At 48.3% G+C, this 21217-nt stretch overlaps 1 protein-coding gene across 6 annotated transcripts in view; it reads left to right on the top strand.

The window, feature by feature from the left end:
• HIPK2 (homeodomain interacting protein kinase 2) overlaps window positions 1-21217 on the top strand; it is a 159738-nt gene that overhangs the window by 113270 nt on the left and 25251 nt on the right. For 5 of the 6 annotated variants that reach the window (XM_016161859.2, XM_016161860.2, XM_016161858.2 and 2 more), the window contains 7 exons: window positions 1936-2059; window positions 2350-2469; window positions 4222-4308; window positions 6118-6302; window positions 11368-11530; window positions 14821-15028; window positions 15943-16064. In XM_016161859.2, the coding sequence (XP_016017345.2) occupies window positions 1936-2059; window positions 2350-2469; window positions 4222-4308; window positions 6118-6302; window positions 11368-11530; window positions 14821-15028; window positions 15943-16064 (1009 nt within the window). The remainder of the gene's footprint in view (window positions 1-1935; window positions 2060-2349; window positions 2470-4221; window positions 4309-6117; window positions 6303-11367; window positions 11531-14820; window positions 15029-15942; window positions 16065-21217) is intronic. The other variant, XM_016161864.2, reaches the window with a different exon arrangement.

Consider the following 21217-nt stretch of genomic DNA (forward strand, 5'->3'; position numbering starts at 1 on the left):
TGAAGTGCCCTTGTCACGAGTTTCATTTATTAGATTCTGCCTGGCATATCATCAGGGGAAAGAAACTGGGAGGTGGGTTTCTGGGGGTTCCAAGCGGCCTGCTTAGAGAACCAATCCATTAACCTGATAAGAAAGGCCGCCCCGTGGTCAGGTCCGGAGATGTTCCCACGGAACCAGTCCGGCCTGTTCCTAAGACCCGGCCTGTTGAACGGAGTGTCCAGGCTGCCTGCCAAGCGCAAAGGCACAGGTCACAGAGGTGCAGAGACAAGTGATCTGGAGTCAGCGGCCTGTCAGGGGAGGGGGAGGGGGCACCGGAATTCTCCCTCGCTGGACACAGTCACCTAGGCTGGTTGTGGGATCAGAGGCCCCGTGATACAGGACGGCCCAGCAGTGATGGGCCACGCGACCACCACAGGCATCCCAGTGCTTCAGTGCCGGAGGGCAGAAACGGCCTCCCGCATTCACGGGCCAGAGAGGACCACGTGACTGGCAGAACCCTGGCAGCTGGAATGCACAGCAGTAAGCGGACAGGGCACGACAGGCCCAGTCAGCAGCACCGATGCCACTCACACCTGCCCTCTGCAGTAAGTCCCTCCCAGCAAGACCGGCCCTGGACCCTAGGAAAAGCGTGTCTTGCTGCCCAGACCGATGACCCAGCAGCAGTGCCGAATCCCCAGCTCGAAGGAGGCGAAGAAACTCCTTTTTACGTCTGAAAGATCAAGACTTTGTAACAGGGCATTTGAGTTTTTGTTTTGTTTCCTCGGTGCTATTGTATAGAGAAAAAAGATGATAAGAAATTTATAGGGGCCAGGCAGGGAAGTAAGTGCTTTTTTAAAGTGGGGGGAAAATTCAGCTTGAAGCTCCGAGGCAAGTGGAGGTGTTTTTGCTCGCACCCTTCCTTTCTCCTCTCAGGCTAGATGGATGGAGGTAACCCACAGAGGAAAGGTCCCCAGCTCCGCCACTCCCGCCGCAGGCTGCTGGAAGGGTAGCAGAGTAGCATCTTCTTGCGTTACTTAATCGAGTGGGAAAATTTTAGAAGTTGGGCTAATGCATTTCATGATCAGCACAGTGCCTTGAGCTGCATGTTTTAAAAATATAAGCTGTGTTCATGTCTCATACTTTGAACTTGGTTTTCTCCAAAATGTACCCCTACCCAATCAGGATAGGTTCTTAGGAAAGACGATGCACTCTGTGGTCTCTGGTTTTGATTACTAAGCACATATGAAATGTTCTCTGAGTTTAGGTTATTTCCTTCGGAAGCCCCAGTGTGTGACCTTGACTGTCATGTGAAGTGACATAACTCCTACCGCCAGGAACAGAATACTGATGGACACTCAGATTATGTATTCGTAAACATGGTTCTATAATCGTGATACTAGAGAACTTGTTAAAAGATGAGCTTTTTAGAAGCTAATGAAAAAAATAATGTTTCCTTGGGAGAGTGTGACACAAACTCCTAAGAAAAGGATCGTTCGCATCAACGGAGATTGAATTTAATCCCATTATTCTGGGCAGAAGCAACCTGTTTTGTATGTATTACTGAAAATAGGATACCTGTATTTCAGAATTCCGCTGTAAAACCTAGGTGTTCTCTAAAGATTGGTTTCCCGAGGTGTCAACAAAGAAGGACTCGTGAGAACCTCTGCAGTGGCTCTTAGCTGCTCTGGTTGGAGCGTAATGGTAATAAAGTCAATAGATGCGGTTTCCTGTAGGTATGTTCTAGAGCCACAGACCAGCCGTCTGACTGGGCTCCCCACCAATGGGACCAGGCCAAAGAGTGGATCATTGCAGCACAGAGTGAGAGCCACAGGTCCTCCAGAGGGGGTCAGTAATGGCACCCTGAGTCTGAAAGATGGGATTTTAAGCAGAATTCACATAGAAGTAGCCGTCTGCGTTTCCAAATTGCTAATGCTTTCTTCCGCTCTTCTTTTTCAGAGCCCCTGAGATCATCCTTGGTTTACCATTTTGCGAGGCAATCGATATGTGGTCCTTGGGCTGCGTCATCGCGGAGCTGTTTCTGGGCTGGCCGCTGTATCCGGGCGCTTCAGAGTATGACCAGGTGGGTCCAGGTGGCACAGGTGTTCACGACAAGCACTCATTCTCCATCGGATTCGCACTTCATAACGTGACGTGCGGGTGGGTTTATGGAGTGTTATGTCGTTTCCCAAGCCTCGCTTCCCTTAACCTCGCTTTTTTTTTTTTCCCTTTATTCCACTTTTCCCTTTTTCATTTTGTACTTCTTTCTTTCCTTATAATGTTGTCATTTTTCTCAAAGGCACTGGAACCATTAGTATACCGTGTGTGCAGTGACAGGAAAAGCCCTGACTTCATTCTCATCTTTTCTTGCAGATTCGGTATATCTCACAAACACAGGGTTTGCCAGCGGAATATTTATTAAGTGCAGGGACAAAGACAACTAGGTTTTTCAACCGTGACACAGATTCGCCGTATCCTCTGTGGAGGCTGAAGGTAGGAAGAGTGTCCCCTCCATCCGTCACCAGCACCCAACACTCGGGGAAGGAGGACACTGGGATGGTCCGATTGGTGGGCAGCTGTTGGCAGAGACACGTGGATCCTGGGTCTCACTCTGCCAGCATCACGGGGGAGGGGCAGCTGTCGCTGGCGCCTGGTGTGGAGGAATTTGAATGTTCAGAAACACAGCTGTGCTTGGCCCGCTGCCCCTGCAAAGTGTGAGGGCCCATGTCTGATCGCTAAACTCCCAGGATTCAATCAGGTAAACCTGGTGACCCATCCAATTTGTGTGGCGAGAGAAACCACCCACCTCCAGCCCTCAAGGAGACCCTGGCCCAGAGGGAGACCCAGGGGTCAAGTCCCATCCAGAAATAACACGTGCCCTGGTGGGAACAAGGTGTGGCCAAGGGCCAGGAGGACCATTTGAGCCTGGCTCTAAAGGATGAAGAGGGACTTCAGGCAAAGGAAACAGCCCTGAGGTGGGGGGGGGGGGGCCCTGTCCACCTGCCAGCCAGCAGGTGGTGCTGTGCTCCGTCACACACTAGTAAACTCTGGGGGATTCACTTTAACAGAAACATATTTTGCTTTCATTTTGATCTACACCTAGTAATTAAAATTAATGTATTTTCCTGGGAAGGAGAAAATAATGCCAGCCTTAAGTATGTTTTATGTTTATTTTGGGTGCTGCTTTTTTTGCAAGAGAGTGGGTGGGTGTTTTTTGGACAGAAACCACAGCCAAATTCTAACACGATTTAAAGATAATGTGCGGCCTACAGTTATAAAAGATTTAGTAAAGAGATTGGGGAGCAAAGCAGGCACTCGGGCTATTGGTGGGAGGGCTGGTGTTTGGTAACTGTGAGGCTGAGTGGCTCAAGGTCAAGTCCAATAAGAAAGAGCCCTGGGGTGGACGAGGGTGAGATCAGGCAGAGGCGAGGTTCTCTTCTCTATCTTAGTTAAGAGCTTCAGTTCTACTTGTCCAGCTGTTCCTGGAATCGAAGCCTAGATCTTAGGGCTGTCCTTGAACGAGATTTTAAGGATTAATTACCTGTGATCCATGGACGAGTCCAAAATCCCACAGTAATTGGAAACAGCAGCTTCCTAGACCAAGGCCAGTGGGGGAAGGGGTGTGTGCGCCCCAGCCCCAGGCGGAGGGGCGGCACGGAACACAGACGCCACAGCCAGCTGCCACTTGCTGGCCCCGGGACCCTGGCAAGCTCCTTAAGCTTTCCATTCCTGCCTCTCCCGCTGGAAATGGGTTGGTAATCATCCTACCTAAGAGCATTGTGAAGAGTCTGAAATGAGTTCATGTACTTTAGAGTAGTACCTGGCATAGTGAGAACTGTATGTGTAAGAGTTTGGTACGTAATAGTAACTTAGAATTTTAAAACGTGTAGGAAAGGCAGAAGGGGCTTCTGCCTTTCCACATATGGAATCTTACCTTACTTATCCCTTAAATTCGGGAAGAATGTCAGGTAATAACGGAGATGGCGTATCTTGCTCATCTTGGAATCCTCCAGACCTGACTTAGAGCAGGCCCCTGACAGGTGCTCGCGGGGAGGAAGGAAGCAAGGTGAGTTAGTGTGGGCGATGAAGAGAGACAGTAATTCGTGTGCAGGTCACTTTAAGAAGTACCAAAGCCTCCTTTTCTGAACGGTGGGGAGAAGACCCTCCGTGAGAAGCAGAAGCTTGAGGGTTTAACGACCAGAAACTAATTCACATTAACCTTCGGCTTTTCCCTCTCCTGACCAGACACCAGATGACCATGAAGCAGAGACAGGGATTAAGTCAAAAGAAGCGAGGAAGTACATTTTCAACTGTCTAGATGACATGGCTCAGGTAAGCTTTGTGGGTGAGTATGCAGTGTCAGCCCTTTAAAAACCAAGCACAGCAAGACTTCTGCAGGAGTCGTCTAGGATGGTGGGTAGAAATCCACCTTACTCAACTGCCATGGTTGACCTTGACCTCAAACAATGATATGCCAGCCTTAGCAAAAATGCCACTGGGTTTGTGGAACATTCTAAAACATCACAGCAGCTCTTTAAAAATAGCTTCAGTTTATTGGTTCCCTTTTGTGAAATAGTACCAGCCAATTTTACCGATGTTTTCAAGAGAGAAATCCAAGCCCACTAGAACATCTAAGTTTAACGCCATGATGATGTTAGTTCTCTAGGGCAGCTGTAGGAAAGTGCCACAAAGTGGGGGGCTAAAGACAACGTAGTTCTGGAGGCAGAACTTCAGACTCAGAGTACCAGCGGGGCCATGTTCCCTCCGAAGCCTCCAGAAAGGACCTGCCCCGGGCCTCTCCTAGCTTCTGGGGGCCCCTGGCAGCCCTCAGTGTCCCTGTATTTCCCCCTCCCCCTCCTGCTTCCTCCGTGTGGCCTTCATCTTGTGTTTCCTCCTGTCTCGACGTCCAAATCTCCCTCTTTTTTCTCTTATGAAAATACCAGTCATTAGACTCAGGGCTCACCCTCTTGCAGTCTGACCTCATTGTGACTTGATTACATCTGTAAAAACCCTATTTCCGAGTAAGATCATATTCACAGGCACTGGGGATTAGGACTTAGACATATCTTTTTGGGGGACACAGTTCAACACACTGCACTCAGTCTCACTCAGCTGACTTGGAGGGACCAAAGGCTCTCACCTTTGTGCCCAGAGAAAATTCTAGAACTTCAGTTATTTTTCGTGTAAAGGCTCGTCTAAAATCAGGACAGCCCAAAGTGAATTTTTCTTAAAAGCAATGAAAAATAAAGCTAGAGACCAGTAAACACTTAGCACACCTCTTACTGAAGATGAGTGCAACCAAAAATCATGTTGCTGAGTAAAGCATGCTTGTTGGTTGATTAGAAGCTTAGATTGTCTGTGAAAACCGAAATTGCTTTCCAGAGCATGTCTCAGAAAACAGAGGAAGCACCACAAAACCAGTCTTTTAAAAGCTATCTGGTGTGGACTTGCTCTGGGACGAGGAATCCTGTGTCCCGCTTTCCTGTGTCCTGCTTTCGGCCAGAGGAAAGCCCAGCGGACACAGGGACCCGGATGACCCTGGCCCTAACTCAGGAAGCTCCACGGAGACTGAGATGCTGCAGGTGTAGGAGGCGCGCACTGAGGCCCCTACGTTGCTCTCCGAAGGTTAAATAAAGATAAACCTCTCTGCATCTTATCCGGTACTGTTCCGTGGTAGTTTTTTAGTTGTGGTGGAATCCACATAACATAAAATTTCCCATTTCACCACCGTTAACTGTACAAGTCAGTCACGTTAAGAATCTTCACATCGTTATGGCGCCAGCCTCCAGAACCCTTTCCTCTACCTGTTTTCAATGGGATGCGATGTGAGGAGCATTTCAGTATAGCCAATTAAAGCAGGAGAGTGTACGTCCTATCGCTTACCTGGATTCGCAGGTACCAGCAGTGACCGCTCCCTTCCCCATGCACGACCTCCCTCAGCCTTCCCTGCAGGGAGAACAGCCACTTCCTGTGGGCAATGATGACCTGTGGCACTGGGAGCAGACGCAGCCCCCTGGGGCCTGGGGAGGGGCGGTCGAGGTGTTGCCCCGTTGCCCCGGAGCTGCAGGGTGGAGGATGAGGGAAGTCAGGGAGAAGGGAGGCACGGCGGGGCCGTGGCAACCTGTCCCTGCTTGCTCCCAGGTGAACATGACCACAGACTTGGAAGGGAGCGACATGCTGGTGGAAAAGGCAGACCGGCGGGAGTTCATCGACCTGCTGAAGAAGATGCTGACCATAGATGCCGATAAGAGAATCACTCCGATTGAAACCCTGAACCACCCCTTTGTCACCATGACACACTTACTCGACTTTCCCCACAGCACACAGTAGGTGTCCTGCGCGACGCTTCGTACCGTGGCTCAGCAGACTTTCCCTTTAAAGCCCCAGCTTCGTGGCCATATGGTCTCTGTTGCGATCACTCAGCTCTGTCGTTAGGTGCAAGCAGACGCAGACAATACTTAACCAGATGAGCGATGTTGTCTTTCAACAAAACATGATTTATACAAACAGGTGGTGGCGAGGTTGGGGCCCTGGGCCACAGTTTGCTTTTCACCAGTAACGGAGCCTAGGAAAGTTCGAGGCTGAGCGGACTGGACTCTGGGTGTCTGTGCTTAAAGGGGACGCTCAGAATGGCAGGGCCCGTGAAGCACGGCCGCTCCGTGCCAAAGGTCACTTCCAGAACCGTTCCAGAGAGGACTCGGCCTAGACTGGATTTGGATTTGTTTGTTCATTCATCTATTCGGCATGCTGTGTGCTGTGCCGCGTACTGGGGTATGGTGGGGGGAGGAGGGGGGCAAAGCAAATGGAGCCCCTGCCCACTGGAGCTGACAGTCTAAGGAGAGACAAAGGTACAACACTAGTGATACCCAAATTGCCAGGCCGTTCTCAGGGCAAGTATAGGGTGCAACGAGAGCGTGTCACCAGGGAGCCTTGCTTGGAGCGGGCCAGGGAAGACCCTGAGGGCGTGACCGCTGAGGATCAGTGAGGGGTGATTGGCGGGAATGCCAGCGAGAGCAGAAAGGGCACTACCCGGGCGGAGGCTCCTCACGAGAGAGCCGGGGACAGCAGGGCGCGCCAGGGCCCAGTCTTCCGCGTTCAGGATTTTGGTCTTGATCCTATGAGCGATGGGGAGCCACTGAAGGACTTGTAAGCAGGGGACTGGCCGGGTAGAGCTGTGTTTTACGGCTCAGGTCAGTAAACACATGTCCGGCAACTTGGGAGCTGTTGGTGACTTGTCAGAGCTGCTGCAGTGTGTGGAAGAAGCGGAAACCAGCTTGGCGGGTTGAAAGATGGAGGGAGAGGCGGAGAAAGCGATAGGGCCCTTTCAAGATGGAGGCTGTGAAAGGGGGGGGGAAGAGATAGAGGGGTGACTGGGAGAGCCCGAGGGGGGCTTTCTTTTAATATGGAAGAGATTCGAACCATTTAAAATGCTGATGGGAGTGTCTGGTATCATGTGAGAGATAAAAGATAAAGGATGCTCAGAAGAGACCATCTCCTGAGACGGGGAAGGGCTGATATTCGGAGCACAGGTAGAGACTGGGATTCCGTCTGCAGGTAGAGGAACTTGCCAGGGTCACGGAGAGAGTGGATGAGGTGGGGCGTGCGGAGGTCGGCCAGCCAGCGTGCTGGTTGAGTGGAGCGGCATCGGGGGTGTTCCTCAGACCGTTGAGAGTGAGGTGGTTGGTGGTGTGGGGAGGGCAGAAAAGTTCAGGTAGTTAGAGCAGATGGTGGCAGAGCAAACTGAACAGAGAAAGACAACGGAATGGTTGAGCATGGAGGTTGGACATGAGCAGGGCGGGTGTAGCTGACCCCCCAGGAGAAGGCCTGGAGTGACAGCCAGTTGGGACCGTCCAGGCTGGAGTTTTGCCAGGCTGCTAAGAGAAAAAGACAAGTTGACAGACGTAGGGCGTCGGCAATAGCACAGTCGTCATCCACACCGATGGCTCATGGGGGCTTAGCTGAAAGGGGGAGGAATAAAGATGGTCTGATCAACTCAGAGATTGGTCCTTTCGTAACAGTTGAACGGGCCACATGGGTGAACGTGTGGCTGGGATGGGACGCTTGAATTTGTGGTTTGGGGAAGTGGAGCGGTTTCAGGCTCGCCAGTCCAGAGCATGGTGGCTAGGATTGATAACAGGTCGCCGGAGACGAGAAGTGACTGAGAAGCCAGGCTGTCTGGCAGGTGCTCAGCGGGCCCTCTGAGGCCTCCCTAGGTGGGCAGGGAATGGGTTCGAGTGGAGGACTGAGCCCGTGACCCAGGCCCCCAGAGAATGAGGGGGAGAGAAAAGCCAAGCGAGGCAAGAGCATGAGAGGGAGAATTACTTTGCAGGGGCTGCAGTAGCAAAGGACCACTGAGCGGCTGAGTGGCTTAAACAGCAGAAATTACTTTTTACATAATTCTGGAAGTCTAGGATCAAGGTGTTGAGCAGAGCGGGTTTCTTCAAAGGCCCCTCTCCTTGGCTTACAGGCGGCCGCCCCTCCCCGTCCTCACGTGGTCCTCCTACACAGGTCTGTGCCCTGTTTTCCTCCCCCTCATGAGGAGCTGGCTTAGGGCCCATCCGAATGACCCCATGTCACCTCTTATAGATCCCAGCTCCAGATTCAATCACATTCTGAAGTACTGGGGGTTAGAACTTTAATGCATGAATTTGGGGGGAACCATTCAGTGCCCCCCCCAATTCAGAGGGTAATGAGGGCTATCACTTCAGCCTCTCAACCCCGAGGTACTTGGGGTTTGAAAGTCACATCCCTGGTTGTCTGCAGGGAGAAACAGCGTCCCCAAGATAGCACCAGACTTTAGTCAGGGTCAGAAGGGAGAGGGAATACGTAAGGAGAGGCTGGAGACGAGAGGCATTTGCAGAGCACGGTTGGCCCTGCGGTGGCCAGCCTCCGACTGGGCCGAGTCTCAAGGCTGGACTTGGCCTTGACCAGCCTACAAGAAGTGAGTGGGCGGCGCCCAGGAGAGATGGCGCATCCTCTAATTTCAGTTCTGTTCTTTATCAGTTGTTGTTAAGCAAGTCAGATCACATTATAACAACCGGCCAGTGAGTAATTTAGAACCGTGTTTGAAACAACCAAACTCCAGTACAAAGAAGGAACTTGAACCCGTCCCTTTCAGACTGTCATTAAGGGATTTGTCCTATTTCTGGGGACGAGTCAAGGGGATGTCAGTCTGGGCTTCCGGAAAGGGGCTTCCGGATAGGGCTCCCAAAAAATCGGTCTTTTATATTCAGAGGTGAAGTGGGATGATTGAGAAACAGCTGTGGGTAGGAGATGGAGGGGGTGCTCCCCAGAGGGCCCCCGTCAACTGTCTGCACTGAGTCAGTGAGACAGTCACCCAGAGAAAGTCAGAGCCGTGGTCGAATGAGCTCAGGGTTCCGTCTACCCCTGGGTTCTCCGAGGAGGCAGCCATGAAATGCTTCACGTACTTGGTGAAGACCGAGCATGGAAACCGTGAGCATCAGCTCCAAATTCAGAACCTGGTGTGGGTCCCAATAGGACCACTGACCGTTTATAACTCATAAAATGGGCCTCAGAAGGAAAGATGGGTCTTTGCGCACACCTAGGCCTATCTGAGGGCGGGCCTCATCCCTAAGAGTCACTAGGACTCCCTGGGGCCATGAGAACAAAGCTCCAGGCCCCCTCCACTGGGGCCAGGCCCCAGCTGCCCCAGCTTCAGGGTTGATAGATGAGAGACACCCCACCCATTCCTCAGTGCCAGGATTCTAGTGCACAGATTCCTTAAAAAATACTCTCATAGAACTAACCAAAAGTGAAAGTATTTGCCTCTTCCTAAAACTCAAAACCCAGGGCATTTTGGAAAATTCTGAGTCTAAAAGTTTGGGGTTGAATTGTCACAAAATCATTGAATGCTTTAAATACATCCCCAAAAAAAGAATACAAAATCCATTGTTTTATTCCTTCCTCCTACTCGCGAAAGCACTTAGTGTGCTGGGTACTAAGCAGGTGCGCAAAACACGTCAGCTTTACCAGTGTTACCAGTTTTTTTAGCCAGTGGTTACCGTAGAGTACGTTTTCCTTTCTCTCCAGGGTCAACAGTCAGTAGATGTTTATTCCATTGGATTGTGTGGGCAGTGTAAGCAGTCATCAGCTCAGAAAGAAAGGATTCTCAGGGCAGGTGTCAGTTTGGAACATCTTTCATCGAAAGGGTGTTTGGGGACAGCCCACAAGCTTGGCCCCAAATGTAGCTTACCTGTGGTCTGCAGAACTAGGATACATTTCTAATCTTAAAGTATTAGAAAAATTATTTATATTCAGTTATTACGTTACTTATAATTAAAATAAGTATTTAAAGTTGCACTTTAAATGCTGTTTTATTATCTTGCATGTTAGCATTTGAGGAAAAATATATTTAATTGGAAGAAGCCACAGAAATGAATGGGAAACCATGCATAAATTCCAAAGGACACTTTATAATGGGTTTCGAAGAGCCCGAGTGGCTGAGGCGCCTTGTGGCTTCCTTTCCTTTGACCCCTGGTGTCCGCAACACTTTTACACTTCACTGCCACGATTTGGGTTTTGTTTTGATTCACAAATGCGATGGAGGAAGGAAGAGGAAGAGAATTTTTATTTCGTGTAACTGGGCATGAATTAGAAAATAATAAAGGAAGGATGAAGAAAGGTCGAGAGGCTGTATAGGTGAAGACCGCCAGTGATTAGCTCGCGACCTTGGCCAAGTGCCTATCCTCTCGAAGTTTCATCCTCGCCCATGAAGTAGGGGCAGCAATCGTCTCTCCCTTTCGTAGTTGTAAGACTGAGAGAGAGTCTTGCACACAATTACCACAGCTCTCGAGGTTAGCCACTGTCGTTAAGTCTTAATGTTATCATTGCTCTCTTCACCTGCACAGTTCCTGTGGGAAGACCGGCCAGCAGCAGGGACATGGTACTGAACTGGCTGGTTCCTAGGCTGTCCCCTAGATGGCGCCCGTGCCCCAGAGTAGCTGAGGCGAGTCAGCGCAGGGAGCTGTCTGTGGGGTGGGCGGAGGCAGGACACAAGCTGTTTGATGTCCCTGATCAGAGAACTTACACGTTTGTTTACGGGGCCTGGCCGCAACCTTCACTGAAAGAATGAGCTGTTCGGTGGGAGGCAGGTGAGCGACGTGAGGAAGGTGCAGTGAGAGGCATCAGGCCTGTTGTGCTGTTGCGACCCGAGGAGGCTCACGAGACAGTGGGGAACGCGTCTAAATAACTGTCGCAAACGCAGACCTTACATGGGAAATCCGGGAAATTTAGACCTACCGCTGTTTTCCCCATTTTCCTACTTCTTAGATTAACTGTTCTCTCCTTTTCTCTCTCCGTTTTCTCCCCTTTTTCCCACATTACCTTCTTCTCTTTCCCTTATACCACTGTCTCTGCCTTCTGCACGAACAGTGTCAAATCGTGTTTCCAGAACATGGAGATTTGCAAGCGTCGGGTGAACATGTATGACACCGTGAACCAGAGCAAGACCCCCTTCATCACGCACGTGGCCCCCAGCACGTCCACCAACCTGACCATGACCTTCAACAACCAGCTGAACACTGTCCACAACCAGGTATGTGGGCAGCAGGGGAGGAGGCGAGCGGGGCTGACAGCACCGGGAATTGTATTTTCCCACTGAAGCCAGTCCGGAGACAAAATCCCTCCAACATCACATCCTCTGCTGTCATATTCGACTCTGTAGCAAGGTGTTTGCTTCCAAGGTCGGTTCCTTCGGGAGCCCCAGGCGCCCTTCGTGTCACCTGCTGGCCCCATCAAAAGGTCCCAAAAAGGACTCACTAAGGTATCTGAGGTGACACCTCTTCCTCTTCCCTCTGTCCCGGTGTGTGGTAAGGTGGAGGAGATGCTGTGATCCTCGGATGTCCGGTATCTGCCTGGTAAGGAATTCTGGGACCAGGACAGCAGCAGTCATCCGGTTCCGACCCCTCCCCTTGTCCCCACACTGCCGGGTCCACACGACTTCCTTTCAAGACAGATAAAACCTGTCCTTTCTCCAAGTCATGAGGAAGATCCATTCATCAGTCTGGCACCAGAATCCCAGCATCTAGAACTGAAAGGGACCCAGAAACTCAGGTTTTCTCCCTGTGAATCTCCAACTTTTTGCAGGAAATTAGCAGAATCCAGCCCAGCATGCTGCTTGAAACACAGACAGCACCCAGGAGGTACTGAGTGCATAACCTCTAGGTCCTGGCTCAGGTGGTCTGTGGCATCACAGAGACTTTCACTCCCATCTCCCCGTCGTACTGGTTCCCCCAAAGACATGTCCCTAGATCTGCTCAGTCTTACTATCAGTTTGCAGTGACAACACTCCTGTGTGTGTGCACACGCACACACACGCGTGCACCTGAAGTAGGAATGAATACTTCCACCTGGCCGCGCGCTCTTCTCGACGAGTCCCCTGTCACCAAAGAGTCACTGACCCTGTTTTCCTGGGCCACTGCCGAAGCACCCTGGGTTGCGAAAGGCTTTACTCCCCAGCCTGTCCTCTCCTTCTACCTGCATTCGAGGAGAAGCCACCTGGAATCTGCCACCCCCGGGGGCCACTGGTAGCCTTAAAGCTCAGTGGGGATGGGGTGGGGGAGAATAGAGGGGGCTCATGACCTGTAAGCCCAGAGTCCAGAGAAACAGTCGTGCCCCCAGCACCTAGCCCAGCCCCACCGGAGAAGGCATCCACCACCAGACGGGTGAGCTCCTTGACAAAACCTCACCATGGCTCTTCCTCACCAGAGCCCGTCGCAATGAGAAGACGGTGTCAAGAGCGTGGAGAGCAGAGGGAGATCCGTGTAGAAGGGGGGTCGGCCGGACCGTGAGGAGGGACCCAGACCAATGTACAGTGTCCCTCAGGCAGCAGTTGGGGATTTTTGAGCAGAGGTGGTGACATGCACAGAGTAGTCTTCTGGAAAGAATGTTCTAGTCTCCGTGCCCAAGATGAATTGGAAGAGAAAAAGTGGAGTGCAGAACATCACCAGTCAGAGCCTCACAGGTCCCAGGCACAGGGGACCAGGGCCTCCCTGAGGAAGAAGCGATTAAAGAGCTGTTGGATTCCAGGGAGAAGCAGCAGGGCCAGTGACTGACCAGAAGGTGGGGTAGCAGAGGATGTCGGTGGCCCTGAGAGGGAAGCGCAGAGGCACCAAGACCCGAGGAGAGCAGAGAGCGGGAAGTGTGGATGTGGCCCCCAGGGGAGCAGGGGCTGCAGCATGAACGGAGAAGGAGAGCAAGGCGCCTCGTCGGGAACGAAACCCAGGTGCCGGGCCACACGTGCTGCACACGCGTTCCCTGTCACACTACCTGGGGCAGCCTGCGTTGCTGCCACACACACACAGCGTTACAGCGTGTATGTTAACGCAAACATGCACTCCCGTCATTTAGTGACTACCTGCGAACAAATGCATTTGCTTGGCACTGAAACTCAGCATAAAATCAAAGTATAAAAAATGGAAAGTGAGACTTTATCCTTTTTATTGAACTTGATTTGCATAAATGTCCTTCTTGTAATTCTATTTTTCTGTGATGTCCATGATGCTCTTTCTTCCTTTTTCTTTAGTCCTTGTAATCTCTAGTGGCCAAATCGCTTGTACAGTGTTGAATTTGAAGCCATAGGTGACCTGCACTCCCAGTGCTGAAGGGTCAGTGTGAAGGAGGCTAAGATGGGGTGAAACTGGACAGATCCCGATTTATTTGTTTTATTTATTTCCTTACTATTTTTAAATTAGAGTTGACATTCAACATTATTTTTATTAGTTTCAGGTGTATAGCATAGTAGTTAGACATTTATATAATTTCCAAAGTGATCTCCCTGAGTAGTCTAATACCCACTGGGCACTCTACAGTTGTTAAAGTATTCTTGACTATATTTCCTATGCTGCGCTTCACATTCCCTTAATTATTCCCTAACAACAATTCCCAGTTTCGAAGTGATTTTCCTATGCTGCCTTGCTTCATGAGGAAGTTCAGTCTCAAACGGTGTCTGTTTCTGAAAGAGGAAGGAGGAGGGACGTTTCACGATGTGCCTAACCCAACTCCATTTCCCTTCTCAGCCCACTAGCATCTTTCTCTCTGCCTTTCAACCTTAGTAGCTGAACCCCAAACTCAAAGAAGAAACCCCAGTCTCAGCCTGTCCCTCTGCCTGCTTCTGTAGCATATTTCTTTCCAGTAACTGATGTGAGGCTGGCTAAGGGTATCTATGAACAGTGCTGCCCTCACACCCCGGCCCTCCTCCAGGCACGTGTGCTTCCCTGCCACACTCTGGGTACCTGGGACCCCGGGCCGGCAGGGGCCTCCATCGGATTCAGCCTCCCAAGTATGGACCACACCACCAGGTCCACGCGTGTGCACCCAGAGCCCCTTAACTTGTAGCACAGAGCTGGGGCGTGAGAGAAGGAAGGCAGGGGTCAGCTCTCCCCCGTCACCATGATCCAGTGGCAGATCCCAAGGAATCCAGGAACCCTACACTCGAACTTGGCCTTCCAGATGAAGGTGTATTTGTCAGAGTCAACAAGCAGAACGTGAATCGTTTCTGGCCCGATTTTTAACTTTGCAGTATTTAGACACACAGTATCGGGCATCCATTTGCACGCTCATCCGGGCCCCACAAGTGCTGCAGCAGGCCTGCACATCAGCACCGGAGGGGGTTCGGTGTCTCACGTGGCTGCAGGTCCCTCCTTTTCCTTGAGACTTTTCAACCGTGTTTCCACTCCCCTCTGTTTTGGCTTCTTTGCTCTTGGTTTTCGTTTGTTTGGTTTCTTTTGCGTTCATTTATTTGATTTAGATTCGTGTCTCCCAACATGCCACCGCCCTCATTTTTTATTTTTGTTTATTTTTGTTTAATCCCCATCATTCCTTTAGGCTCCCACCTCCACCAGTGCCACTATTTCCTTAGCCAATCCCGAAGTCTCCATACTAAACTACCCATCTGCACTCTGCCAGCCCTCGGCGGCGTCCATGGCTGCAGTGGCCCAGCGGAGCATGCCCCTGCAGACGGGAACGGCCCAGATCTGCGCCCGGCCTGACCCCTTCCAGCAAGCTCTCATCGTGTGTCCACCCGGCTTCCAAGGTAAGAATGAGCAGACCTAGCCTCTCACCTGCTTCCGACTGGACTGGCTGCAAGGCACAGGCACCCGGTGTTGTCATGGCAACTTCCCTGGGGTGGGGCCCTCTCCGTTTCTTTCAGTGAGAGCACCAGGCAGCAATGAACCTGAGGCCCCTATCCTACTGCGGGCAGCCTCGAAACACTGGGAAATGGTTTTTCTCACCACCTGTAAACAAGCAGGTTGTTTGTGCTCCCTTTGTTATGCCGGCATCAGCTCTTGGGGCTTCTCGTGAGAAATACCCCTGCGCCGCTTACTTACAGCACACTGCCAATCCCTGGCAGCCAGCGTGGTCCCGGTTCTCATGAATGACATAAATCTGTCTGAAAAGGCCCTCCCAGGCCACCCCCAAATGATTCTTCAGCCATGTACCCCAATACTCTTCTGAAAATGCTGCGAAGTAGAGTTGGCTGTGTCCTTGCTTACAGTTTACACAGAAAGCTCACGAATTTGTTTTTGCAAACCCCCATGGGATTAGCATGTGTGTGATTGCCCAGTTTCAGAGTCAGAGCGATTTCGAACAGGCTCCTAGGTTCTCGCCCAGCGCCCCTGGCTTTGCCCCACGTCGATGTATCTTCATGTCAGGAGCAGCAGTTTTCCTGTTGTCATTTGTCAGCGTAACTGATCCACTTGCGGTTTTACAGATTCCTTAACTTGACCTTCTAGTCTTTGAACACATTCAAGGTGGTTTTCTGTGGGGTTTTTTTTCTTTAATGTTAGAAACTAAAGGGGAGACTTCCAAAGGACCAGACATTACCTGGCGGGGACGGGTGCGAAGGGGACATGAGAGCTGACACAGCTGGCTAGGGGAGGCCCCCTCCCTCCCGCTGGTTCCGACCACTCAGCTAACCCCTCTCCCCCTTGCCCCTGCCTGGAGCAGGATTGCAGGCCTCTCCCTCTAAGCACGCTGGCTATTCTGTGCGAATGGAAAATGCTGTTCCCATCGTCACTCAAGCCCCAGGAGCTCAGCCTCTTCAGATCCAACCAGGTCTGCTTGCCCAGGTAATTCTTTATTATTCCTGTGTGGCCATTATCACATTATTGTTCACAAAGAGATGTGTCTCCACTGATTTCCTCCCGGGCGATGAGTCAGATGCTTCGAGTCACTGGAATATCTCAGTAACATCCTGGATGCCCCCATGTGAATCACCTTCCTAAGTGTCTAGCCTACCATCCCAAGAAGAAATTTAGACACTGGGGAAATTATTACTATTATCGTATCTTTGTGATGCAAATTAATGTGGGAGACCTAGGTTTTGATCCTAATTCTGCTAATAATTCTCTGTGACCTAAGGCAAGTGTGTTAACATTCCTTTGCCTTATACTTCTTCTTCGTAAAATAGAAATTACTGTTTCAGAGCCACAGACTCCCGGGAGATGCTCTCCTTATTTTATAGTTGAAAAACCAGGATCACAGGAGCTGTGAGGTAGAACCTTCCCGATCTGTTCACATAGGTGCTCTGAGGGTAGAATGAGATCACGGAGGCGAAAATAGTTGAAAATCTGTAGTGTTGTAGAAATTTAAGGTAACATATCAATGCAACAATAGTAGCAATGACACTTGAACCTTAACAACACGTACACTGTCCTGACACCAGGCACTTTGTAAGTTATTGTTGATGTAAATCCCCAGAAACACAGTAAGGCCTCGGTGTCCTTTTGACAAAGAGGGAAAGCGAGGCACAATCACTGGCTCTAAGTCACACGGCAATTAGGTGACAGAACCAGGACACGAACCCAAGAAGTCTGCTGCCGGCACCTGTCGTTTGAACGCCATGCCGTCCTGCTTCCACGCAGGCATTCCTGCTGCCGGTGCCAGGGTCAGCACCTCGACCTAACTTGTTAGTTTAGAAGCGCCTTTATTTCTAGAGAAGATAAGTCCCCAAAGGCTTTTCTCAACGTGTTTCCAAAGACATTTTATTCATGGTGCCTTTTGTTGAGTAGACGTTTCGGTTTTAATTTTAACGTAGTCACATAGCACAGGTCTGTTTGGGGCTTTCCATCCTAGCCCACTGGCCTCTCTAATTCCTCTCTCGTCTTCGCTGTTGTAACTTTAACGTATGTCTTGGTCTCTGGTAGGGAAAGCCCTGCTCCCATATCATTCTTCAAGTTTTCCTTGTCTATTCTTGTCCCTTCACTTTTCCCTGTGAATTTAAATACCATTCTTACATAAGAATTTTTGTTCCCCCCAAAAAAATCTGGTTCATATTTATTGGACTTGCCTTAAATTTATATTTACTTTAGAACAACTGACATCTTAAAAAAAAAAAAAAGGAAGATTTGATATCTTTATAGTATTAAGTCATTTCATCCCTTAACTATATACGTAACCTGTTATTCTTTTCATTAAAGTTTTATTTTGTTGGAATAATTCTTAAATATTTGTTTTTGTTGTTATTAATAATTTTATTATCAATTCTAATTATTTTCTTTGGTTTATAAGAATATGCTGATTTTGGTCTATTGAGTTTGTTATCTAGCAGTCCTTCTAAATTCTGTTTAGTTCTGATTGTTTCTGTGAAATCACTTGGCTTTTCAATGTGGACTGTCTGCCAGTGATACAGTTTTGTTTCTTCCTTCCCAATTCCTACACTTTTTGTTTATTGTTCTGATGTCACTGTGCTGACAGCACCTCCAAAACCGTGTTCAATAACAGTGTCAACATTGGGCATCCTTAACTTGTACCTAACTTTAAAGGAAATTCTTGTAGCCATTGGGTATCTTATTTACTGAAATATTTGACAGAGACACTCTATTAAGTTTATCAATTTTTTGATGAATTAATATTAAATTATATCATGTTTTTTCTGCATCTATTGAAGTGTTTTTTGTTCATCTGTTAATTACAAATTAAGTGGCAAATTACTTACTAGATTTCGTAGTGTTAAACCATCCTACTATTTCCAAGATAACCTTTATTGGATCATGTGGTGTTTGATATGTTTGTATGCTTTTCAACACTGGATTGTTTGTAAATACTGTAGTTAGTAACTTCGCATCTGTGTTCGTGAGCAGTGGCATATAATTTCTCTTGCAGAATCCTTATCTGATTTGAGCATGAGGGTTACACCAGCCTCCTAAAATATGTTGGATGTTATTACCTCTTCTGTTTTCTGAAACAGCTTGTTTAAGATTGATATTAACCATTCTTCATCTCTTTGTTCCATCGTCCAAATTGACACTGCAAGTGACCACTAACACCAGCACACAAAGATCTGTCTTGCTAAAAGTTTAAACAGAGAACCATCTGTATTTAAAGCAGGCCTTCTAACTCCTGCCTCTCACACGGCTCTTCGCAGCTTCCTTTCGTCTGCACAGTTTGGTAGTAGGGAGTTCAGAAAAGGCCAAGACAGATTGAGATAAAGAACTACAGCTCACTCCGGGGCAAAGAAGCTTGCTCAGACTTTATCTGAGTGGCAGAAGTCCAGGCCAGTCTCCCAGTGCTCCTCCTCCTCTGAGGCAAAACCTCTAGAATTCACATACACTTTAACGAGTATTTTTAGATCCTTTTTTATGTTTGCACATTTAACCCTAGTAAATCCAGAACCATCTCTGAAAGAAATGATAATTAGCATTTCCTATTAGCTGAATTAGACAAATTAGACAGCCCTTGTTCAGTTCGATAGAAACCAATAGGCTAAGCGTTTCTGAATTAGTATCAGTCCTTTAATCATCCACAGCAGGGAAGACCTTTACCTGTGCTCACTTGAAAAGGAGTCCTTGGGTGCTGTAAATCTCCAAGTGGATCTAACCTAAAGCTGTAACTGGAAAAGTGAACAAAAAGTGTATTACAGGGTTTTAGTTGCTACGGCGTTTACACCGGGGAAGAGCTGGGTATTCATCGGTAGATTTGTTAAATTAATGGGTGCAGAGAATGGAACACCACGTAGCCATTAAACAGGAGATGGTAGACCAGTGTGTTTTCACGTGTAAGGGTTTCTAAGATCTACTTAGTAAAAAACTTCCTGCCCTGTCTAGTATCATGTCGTGTCTTTTGTTTGTTGCTTGCTTTTTCTTTTTCGTTCTGCTTGTCACTTAATCCATGCCAATATGTTCCCATTATGATGGAGCGCTCTCCTAGAAATTTCTTAATGGTTCCTTTCAAAGGACAAGAGTAAGCTAACTTATAGACACTAGTATGGTAGCTATTTAAAAAATGCAATAATTAAACATTTAAACTGATGCCTTCATTCTTCTCTGGATAAATTTATAGGTTTCAGGCAGAAGGACTCCAAATACTAATATCTACTTTAATTATAGCCAAAAAGTTGGCATCGTTCTTTTTATCTGAATGTTCAAACTTTTTTAAGTATTTTATATATGAAAGGTTAGAGGTGGAGTCGATTGAATCCATTCCTCATGCTAGTTTTATTTGCTAGTTTTATTTCCTTCCCACCCCCCACCCCCCACCTTCCAGCAGGGTCACATGGCCCTCCCGTCTCTCTGGGGCATCCCGAGGATGTGTGCGTGGTAGGAGAAGGTGTAATCACACCCTCTTATTTCAGTGATAGACACCAGAATGATCTTTATGGATCTCCTTAACAGCAATGCTCTTTCAATGCTGCCGAAAAGCTGCTGTCACCTCTGTCCTCACAAGCCCCAAGCCAGAGCTGGCCTCTTAACCACCGTCAGAAATCATAAATGAGTTGGTGGAAGTGGAGAGATGGGAAGTAGAGTTCTTGACTGAGACAGTACTGAATTTATCTCACCCTTCAAATGGCAGGATCCACAACCCGCTCTGACCAGCAAGGCTGGAACAGAAACTCAGGGTCCCCCAAGATGTGACGATGTCTGTTTGCCAGATCCTTGTAGGCTTTGCCCTCTCATGAAGAGGTTGTTTACATTCTTCTAGCCTAAATCAGCTCATTCACATGAACCGCACTCAGTGGTTTCCCTCAGGACAAACTGTTGGCTTGAACTTTTTGAACTGACCAAAAAATACAAGACTTCAGGGCTTCTCACTCAAATCTCCTTTGGTTACATTTTCAGCAACAAGTCTTAACATCCATTCTCTTGCTCAGTACCTGATTGGTATTGTTAATGAATAAGACTTTCTCAAACCATTTTATGCAGTTACCACTGGTGCCTGATCCCAAATACAGCCGTCAGTTTTGTGTGGCAGCTCCATGTACTGGCCGAGAGCGTGGGCGCTGGGATTCTCGGGTTCATACGCCAGCACCCCCCCCCCCACTTACTGGCTGTATGATTTGGGGGCAGTTTTTAAATTTTCTTTCTCAAAGTAATCCATAATTTTTAAAGTTCTCTGCCACCATAAGCTTAAAATAGTAGTCTCCTGCTCTATCCCATCCCCAACATATACCCCCCAAAACAATAATTTTTAACTGTTTCATTTGTTATTTAGCTCCATGTTTCTAAATAACATGCTTGAAATGCTTTTTACTGATTTTTCCATTTTAGGTACCAATTGACTTCCTACTGTGGAAGATGAAGACTCAGCTCCCTAACCCACCCCACACCCCCCCCCAACACACAAGGTGGTCATGTCCTCGCTCACTCCCTCTCCCTTTCACTCACTCTTCTTTCCTCCCATGTAATTTTTTTACTCAACCACTTTGCATTATTTACATAATTATTTTCATCAATATTGTATAATATTATTCTCAGATGAGCCTCATAATATACTGATGATATTTCCTTTCCTGAACAACTTGCTTTTCCTGGAGTTATTGGTTGTCTCATTTTTTTCCTTAGGTTAGTTTCCTCATATCTATTATTATTCAGCCCCAAACTCTTTGAGAGCTATAAAAGGTGTTTGATGTGCTGATGTGTTTGAGCATATTAAGAAGTTCAGAGGCTGTGATTTTTTTTCTCCCTTTCTGATCATGTTGTGTTTGATATCTTTCTAAAAGCTTTTAAGACTCTCTTTTTCCATGGTAGTCTGAAATAGCATGATAATGTTTTCTTGGGGGTCTTTTTTTCATACATTGTCCCACACACCCTATTTACCTTTTTAATGTGGAAATTTTTCTTTTATTGTTTTCTTTGTTAATTTCTTCCCCTCCATTTTTTCTGTTCCTTCTTTGTGGAATTCTTATCAATTAGGCGTTTGTACTTCTGAACCGATCTTCTGATTTTCATTCTTTTTCCCATTTTCTCATATATATTTTATCTGTGCTATTGAGAGATCGTCAGTT

This window comes from Rousettus aegyptiacus, unplaced genomic scaffold (assembly GCF_014176215.1).
Source record: "Rousettus aegyptiacus isolate mRouAeg1 unplaced genomic scaffold, mRouAeg1.p scaffold_m13_p_13, whole genome shotgun sequence".
Classification (NCBI taxonomy): Eukaryota; Metazoa; Chordata; class Mammalia; order Chiroptera; family Pteropodidae; genus Rousettus; species Rousettus aegyptiacus.